We start from the raw sequence: 9,027 nt of genomic DNA on the forward strand, positions 1-9,027 counted from the left end.
AATCCAGCTGTATCCTTCCTGTGGGGAGGAGTCAATGCAAAACTTTCCAAAACAAATCTTCTCTGTCTGACTGTCATTACTAAAAATTAACAATAATATAATTTTTCTTCCTCTTGTTACAAATGAACCGTGTGTGTAAGAAGTTTCTCCACTGTAATATGAATATCACTTTGTGGACCTGCAGTCAGATTAAGATGGGTAAAAAGAAAATATATGTCACATTTTTTGCAAAGTCAAGATTTTGTCTCATTATAGTTGGTGAGTATGTTTAATATTGTTGTTTGTTGGAGGATCACTTGATAAATTACAAAATTCTACTTTTGAGGGAAATTCGTATTAAACAAAGTTTTAAATTTAGAGTTAATGCAAAACCTAGCTGTTTGCCACCTTCACTAATGTGACTGCAGGGAGGATGACAAACTTTGTAGTTTTCACTGAAACTTTTGTTTTACATAACGTAAGAGCTGTCTGACTGGGAAAGTTTTCTTATTTTTAGTCTTGCTGGGGTATTCACAGATATCTTTATGTTTGTGTAGCCATCTGCTTTTAACCAACTGTCTCTCTCAGACTCCTGCACTCTTCCTTTCCTGACAGATTTTAGTCTTTTTGTATCAACATTGTATCTCCAAATTCTCCAACTGATATCCTGAAAATTATTTTACTTATGAACACTTTGTGAGAAAGTAAACATTATAACATAATAAACAACATTTGTTAAGGTGTTATTTGTTGTTTTTGTCTATTAAAATATAATTTATTGATTCATTATTGTCAAACTCTTCATGTGTTGCAGACTGTGCGTAATAAACAACTTAAAGAATGTGTTTATCAATGTATTGCACAAATAAATACTGAAACATGAAACTCTTGGAGGAATCAGTATGTACAGTAAACATTGATTCTCTGGTTTCACAGAGAATAGTAATATTATTTTTCTTCCTGTTGTTACATGTGAACCGTTTGTGTAAGAATTTTCTCCATTGTAATATGAATATCACTTTGTGGACCTGCAGTCATATTAAGATGGGTAAAAACAATGTCATCTTTTTTTGCAAAGTCAAGATTTTGTGTCATCATAGTTTACAAGAATGTTTAATATTGTTGTTTATCACTTGATAAAACACACAATTCCACTTTTGAGGGAAATTCGTATTGAGGAAGGTTTTAAATTTAGTTTTAATGCAAAACCTAACTGTTTTACAACTTCACTAATGTGACTGTAGGAAGGATGACAAACTTTATTTTACATAACAAAACAGAATTTATGTGTGACTGGACAATGTCTTGTAATATAATCAAACGTTTTCTTATTTTTATTCTTGCTGGTGTATCCACTGATATATTTATGTTGTTGGTGTGTCTGTCTGTTTTTAACCCATTGAGTCCTGCACACTTCCTTTTCTGACAGATTTTCGTCCTTTTGACAACAACATTGTATCTCCAAAATCTCGGACTGATTTCCTGAAAATGGTTTTACTTATGAACACTTTGTGAGAAAGTCAATATTATAACATAATAAAAAATATTTGTTAAGCTGTTAAACTATTATATATAGTGATAAATTATTGTCAAACGCTTCACATGTTGTAGACTGTGTGTAATAAACAACTTAAAGAATGTGTTTATCAATGTATTGCACAAATAAATACTGAAACATAAAACTCTTGCAGGAATCAGTATGTACAGTAAACATTGATTCTCTGGTTTTGCCAAACAGTAACTGCGATCCAAGTCAAATCCAGTTCCTCCCTGTGAGGAGGAGTCAATGCAAAACTCAGATGTCTTCCACCTCTACTTATCTGACTGCAGAGAGGATGACAGAGAACAGTGGACACACAGTTTAACATGATGGACTATAGGACAGGACTGCTGCTTTTAACTGTCTGCTGGGCAGGTGAAGATTTTCACTGATCTTAACTTTATCTTTTATTTGTGTCAGCAGCTTATTTCACTTGATTCTTTTTTATCCTTTTGACAGGTGTTGATGGTCAGACTCTGACAGAATCTGAACCAGTGGTTAAAAGGCCTGGAGAATCCCACAGATTGACCTGTACAGCCTCTGGATTCACATTCAGCAGCTACTGGATGCACTGGGTCAGACAGGCTCCAGGAAAAGGACTGGAGTGGATTGCTATAATCAGTACTGATGGTAACAGCAAATTCTACTCTCAGTCAGTTCAAGGCCGGTTTACCATCTCCAGAGACAACAGCAGACAGCAGCTGTATCTGCAGATGAACAGTCTGAAGACTGAAGAGTCTGCTGTTTATTATTGTGCTCGATAGTCACAGTGACTGGAGTCGCTTGAGCAGCTGTACAAAAACATACAGGACTCATATTTCAGGCTGGTAGAGACCAAGCATGACGTTTCTTTACATTCATATTACATGATTTGTTCTATATATTATTGTTTATATTTATTTTTTATTTATTGTTTTACATTATATATTTCATGTTACATATTTTTGTGAATAATGGATTATGCAAAGTCCTGAAGAGTGTTTCTGAAAAATATTTGTATCAAACATTAAACACATAAAAAAAAAAACACAGTTCATAAAGTTCATAAAACTGCCACAACACAACAATCTGTTTTCTGAAGTTACAAATACATACATGTCTATACATTTAGACACAATAATGTCTTTAAATTATGTGGAATCTAAAGTGAGTCAGTATGAAAGAGAAAATAATTTGTTTCTCACATAAAATCACTAGAGGGCAGTCAGTGTCAAGTTTCTCTCTCCTCTGTTTCTAAAAGGAGAAACTCAGATCTGGTGTTCTCATTGATCTTAACTGACTGACACTTGAACCCTGGACTGAACTAAAGCTTAACACTCCTGCTGCTCATGAACACTGGATACTGTGATAGTTGATACTTTTCTACCCTAAACAAAAGTAAGGTGTTAACTTGATTCAGCACATTTTGAACAGAAAAGTCAGACAGCATATTTAAGTTTTAACAAAAATAACAAACAAACATCAACAGTTAACCACATAGAATGATATTTTTATTTTTGACATAATCAGACACAGATAAAGGTAAAACTTTGTGAAAATCACAAAGGTAACTTATAAATGTGTGAACTACTTTAGTTTTCATCTAATAATATTTCGAAAATATTTAGTTTTTTGCATTTAGTCACTCAGGTTTCAGTTCTTGAGCAGCTTTTTAAAGGGCTATATGTCTTTATCTTCAAGTTCAAGTTGAAGACCTTTAGGTCTTTTATGCAATCCTTCAAACCAGCAGCATCAGACTTAAGTTTTTCTTACTATGTAAATGATCCTGGCTGCTGCCTCTGTATTTCTGTTTGCAGTGAATACAGTAAGTGAGCAAATAAATAAATAAATAAATGCTGCAATTACAAAGAAATGTGCTCAGAGGTTTGAAGTTCATAATCATGAATGTGATGTAGGAGGTGCTGACAGTAAATAAATGATCTGAAGAAAACAGATCGCATCATGTTTAAAGTGTGTTTTAATAATTTATTTAAACATGCTAAACACACTGTGCAAAGCTGATTTTATTGAATATGTTTTCCATTATCTGTGATTCATGTAAATATCCACTTACAAATAGTAACAATAAAATAATGTGTTATGAAATTTAAACATCATATGTAAAGCAGAGGTGATTTCCAGGAATGTTTTCACTCTGCAGATATAATAACAGTCAACAGACTCTTCTATTGGCTCCAGTTAGACCAACATTGATGCTTCATGTGTTTGATTCTATGCAAACTCAGTGACCTTCCTTGTTACTCAGCTATAAAAACTTCCCATCAGGCTGTCAGTGGAGTTCACAGCACGTCACTTTCAACATAAACCATGTTCTCTGTAGCTCTGCTGCTGCTGTTGGCAGCTGGATGTGAGTCTCTCTGGATTTGTCAAAGTCAGCAGTTCTAACTTGATCATTTGTTACAAAACATTTTCTTTTTTTAACAGGTGTGAAGTGTGAACAGTTGACACAGCCAGCCTCTGTGACTGTGCAGCCAGGTCAACGTCTGACCATCACCTGTCAGGTCTCTTATTCTTTGGGCAGCTACACAGCTTGGATCAGACAGCCTGCAGGGAAAGAACTGGAGTGGATTGGAATGAAATATACAGGAGGCTCTCACTACAAAGATTCCCTAAAGAACAAGTTCAGTATCGACTTAGACTCTTCCAGCAACACAGTGACTCTAAACGGACAGAATGTGCAGCCTGAAGACACTGCTGTGTATTACTGTGCCAGAGAGCCACATTGAGAGACAACAACAGGAGAGCTGTACAAAAACTACTTCCTTTGTTTACCACTACCACTGGCAATATTCAGTATTATTTGTGTTACTCTCAGTGATGGAAAGTCTGAGTAGTGACTGATTGAATTTTGAAGTTCCAACCTACACAAACAAATAAAATAAATTCTTAATTTGTAAGGAAAAAAATACATTTTTGTTGTTTGTCCTTTAAAGCAATGTTTCATGCAATGCTGTATTAGTGTAGTGAAACCGTTTCCATGCATCTTTGTAATGACATTGATTGATATCATGCATGTGATACAAAAATGTACATTTCGGTAAATATAAAAAAAGATAACATCTTCCACATGATTTGCAGATTGAACACCAACATTTTTATGAGAACAATTTTCCTACACAAAACCAGATGGGCCAGATGTTTTGTCAGAGGGGCACATTCAATCAAACAAATAATTTAGTTACAACAAACCGTTGTCTTTGAAGAATTTATAGATAATATGCTTACCTTTGGTGTAATGTATTGATTAATTATAGACTCTTCACATGTTGTAGACTGTGCGTAATAAACAAATTAAAGAATGTGTTTATACAGTACAGTAAACAGTGATTATCCTGTTTGCCAAACAGTAGCTGAGATCCAAGTCAAATCAGTTCCACACTGTGAGGAGGAGTCAATGCAAAACTCAGATGTCTTCCACCTCTACTTATCTGACTGCAGAGAGGATGACAGAGAACAGTGGACACACAGTTTAACATGATGGACTATAGGACAGGACTGCTGGTTTTAACTGTCTGCTGGGCAGGTGATGATTTTCACTGAACTTAATTATTACATATATTTTATTGGTGTCAGCAGCTTATTTCACTGTGTGCAATTTTATCTTCTAAACAGGTGTTGATGGTCAAACTCTGACAGAATCTGAACCAGTGATTAAAAGGCCTGGAGAATCCCACAGATTGACCTGTACAGCCTCTGGATTCACATTTAGCAGCTACTGGATGAACTGGGTCAGACAGGCTCCTGGAAAAGGACTGGAGTGGATTGCTTATATCAGTAGCGGTGATGGTAGCAGCAAATCGTACTCTCAGTCAGTTCAAGGCCGGTTTACCATCTCCAGAGACAACAGTAAACAGCAGGTGTATCTGCAGATGAACAGTCTGAAGACTGAAGATTCTGCTGTTTATTATTGTGCTCGAGACTCACAGTGACTGGAGTTGGTTAAGCAGCTGTACAAAATCCTACACTGCACAACTCATCATCACTGGGCTGACAGATCCTATGAAATAATTAGATTTTCATTCATTTATGTAAAAAAAAAAGGTTTTATGTAAAATCATGTAAACTGTTAAAACCATCATTAACCAACAACAATTACCAAACACACAAATAACACAATCTTGTGTGGAGATCACAGCTGTGACGCTGCCAACATGTTGACATTCCGACCAATGAGTACTCAGAAGTCATCAATATTTCATGTGTACTGTACATGCAACAACTTGTAACAGTGGGAGACAGAACGGACCCAAACGCAACGCTGAGGGTAGAAAAAGAGGTTTATTGAGGAAAAGCAGTTTCGAGGCGAGGGCGAGTGGAAGGAGGGGGAGAGGCAGACGAGGACACGGGGAACCGAGGAGCTGGAGGAACGGAGGGCACTAGGCTGGAGGCTTGAGGGAGGCTGGCAAACGGATAGGAGAGGACGTGGAGACTGGAGGCAGAGGAGGAGGCAGGCGAGCGAGCCCGGCTGGCCGAGCTGGGAGGCAGAGGTGAGTGAACCTGGCGGAAGAAACAGAGAGACAGGGTTAGTAGGCAGAGAGGACGTGAGGCAAAAGGAATATAAGAAGAAAAAGCCAGAACGAAGCGGCGACACCAGGTCAAGAGCTGCGACGATCGAGCGAGGATGGAGTGGAAAGCCGGGGTAGATATACTGGCGGTGATGAGGCTGATGGCTGGCAGGTGCGGCGGCTGGGGATGGAGGTAAACGAGGTGCAGGTGTGGGTAGCCAGCCGGGCTCCGGAGCAGGGAGGGAGAGAGCACACACACAGAGAGAGAGAGGAGGCACAGGAGAAACCAGAATGTGAGGGAAAGGAGAAACAGGACACTCACCGACAGCCGGGCTGCCACTGCGACACAACTTTTGGCACCCTTGCTCGGCAACCTTCATTTTGATCTAAACTAAACACCTGCAAAGTTGTGACACTATTGCGTTTTGAAAATCTGTCCACAGACATATAAATATTTGGCAAAGTACTGAAAATCACCTCTGTGGTAGTTCCTGCTACAGTAGGTAATTCCAGGACCACATTTTGCCACCATGACAGAGACACAGACTCAGGAGGTGAAAACAATATGAGCTGGTAAAACTGTTTAACTGTAATGAACACTTTCACATTCAAAACAGTCAGCGACAGCAAATCTGCTGAAATCATTGTGTGAATAAAAAAATACTACATGTGTACATTTCAATCACATTCAGGTTATTTGGCATCCAAAGTCAGTCACAATATGGGAGGGAAAAATCTGCTGAAGATAAATAGCTGGAGGAGTGAAAGAGTTGCTGTTTCTTCTTTTCTGTGAGACATTTTGATGAAAGCTGAAAGAATAAGTGACACTGCAATAAGAGAAATTCTCTCTTCCTGGGCTCTTGCAGGAAAACGGTCTTCCTTTCTCACAATTTTTCTGTTTTAGCAGTAATCCATTCACCAAGGTGTGCGATCAGTTTTGAAATGAAAGTTGTTTAAATGTTCTTTTTAAGTACACATTCTTATTCTGAGTCTCGTTTGCTAATACACACCAGTGAAAAACTGGACAAACACATTTCAAAGAGGTGAAAGACTGAACTGCATCTTTATTGTTGGTGTCTCTGTTTGTTTTTAATCCACTCTCTCTCAAACTCCAGCACTCCTCCTTCTCTGGCAGATTTAGTCTTTATGTCTCAACACTGTATGTCCAAAATCTCTGACTGGTAAAATGCAAATTCACATCACGCTGCACAGGCACCACCCATTCCGCCTGCACAATATCCTTCTGAAGAAGTCTCACAGAGACTCCTCTTTAAGCTGGTAGAGCCTAAGAATTAAAATTTTTTATAGTATGACTCTAAACGGACAGAATGTGCAGCCTGAAGACACTGCTGTGTGTTACTGTGCCAGAGAGCCACAATAACACAAACCATCAGTAGACCTGAACAAAAACCCCTCAGTGCCTGAACACTTGTAACATGAAGCCACCAGAGGAGGAGCCCTCAGACCACTAATGACTTCAACACCAGTTTACTGTTACAGAAAGAAACAGACATATTTAGCATTGAAAAAGTAAAGGGCAATTTAACATGGTTTACTATATCATAATAATAATTTTAATATACAGTGGAGGCATTTTCCAAAAATATTCTTCTCTGTCTGACTGCTATTTATACTGATTAATAATAATAATAAAAATAATTATAATATTATATTTGTTCTCATTGTTAGAATTGAACTGTATGTGTGTGTCAGATTTTTCTTTACTGTATTATTAAAATCACTTCATGGACCTACAGTCAGATTAAGATGGGTAAACACAAAACATAATGTCACCTCACGTTTTGGCAAGGTCAAGATTTAGTTTCATGATAATTCATTAGTGAGTATGTTTAAAGGTGTTTGTTGGAGGATCACTTGATAAAACACAACATTTAACTTTTGAAGACAATTCATATTAAGCAAGTTTCATATTAAGCAAGTTTCAAATTTAATTTGACTAAATCTAATTTATGTGGCTGGTGTTGCAACTTGTACATTATTGTTTTTCAAGTCCAACAAACAAAAGGCCAAAATCTTTCCTCCCTATGAAGACGAGTAAATGCAAAACCTAGCTTTTTTTTACAGAGATGATAAACCTTTTATTTTTCACTGGAACTTTTGATTTACAGAACACAACAGAGTTGATGTGTCTGACTGAACAATTTCTTGTAATATTATCACAATATTGACAGTGTACTTAATTTGTTTCTACAGGGGATTTCTCTCCCCAGATGTCCTTCACTTCATCAAAATCAACATTACAACATAAACAACATTTAATATGAGATTCAAGCACTTTGTTGTCATTATGTAGCACAACAACATTACTTCTGTTAAGGTTATTATTTGTTGTTTTTTCTATTAAAATTTAATTAATTGATAAATCACTGTCAAAGTCCAGGACCAGAATGACCATCGGAAGAACTGGGAGTTTAAGCCAATGAGTAAAAATTTTATGCAAACTTTTCATAGTCCTTTTAATAAAAACTGTATTTTTACTCTTTACAAGTGTTTTATTGTAATGAAATAGCTCATTTCTGCTAATAATCAACAAGCAACATACATTCCTTAGAAATAACCATGTTGCAAAGTGCCTAATCTGATGCACAGCTGATGGAACACACATTATTCCAAAAAGAAAAAGCTCTCTGGCCTGCACACACTATAACAATATTAAAATAAACAGTAACTTGTTCTTTAGAAAGTTTATCAACCAAGTACTTTTATAATTTTACATGAGTAGGTTTGTCAAATTATAATTTTACTTATGTAAAGATTTTCAGTACTACACCTCCCACTGGCCAGCGGCCCCAGTACTGGCGCTGACATGGTGAACATCAAACAGCAGAGATGAGGGCAACAGCAAAAGAGAGTCAAAGCCAGCAAACCCAAACCACAGTGATTTTGTAAGATTGATGATAATATGGTTTATTTAGGTATCATAATCAAGGGCTCAGCTGAAGTTAACACTTTACTTGAAGAGAGCTATATAGTTTGGAAAAT

General features: G+C 36.9%; 1 gene segment (V, D, J or C); it reads left to right on the forward strand.

Moving 5' to 3' along the window:
• Positions 1–3,826: 3,826 nt before the first annotated feature.
• On the forward strand, positions 3,827–4,245 carry LOC123958706. The segment is given in 2 exon segments: positions 3,827–3,866; positions 3,944–4,245. Coding segments are annotated over 2 exon segments (342 nt in total).
• Positions 4,246–9,027: the final 4,782 nt, after the last annotated feature.

The sequence above is a fragment of the Micropterus dolomieu genome, linkage group LG02 (genome assembly GCF_021292245.1).
Source record: "Micropterus dolomieu isolate WLL.071019.BEF.003 ecotype Adirondacks linkage group LG02, ASM2129224v1, whole genome shotgun sequence".
Taxonomy (NCBI): Eukaryota; Metazoa; Chordata; class Actinopteri; order Centrarchiformes; family Centrarchidae; genus Micropterus; species Micropterus dolomieu.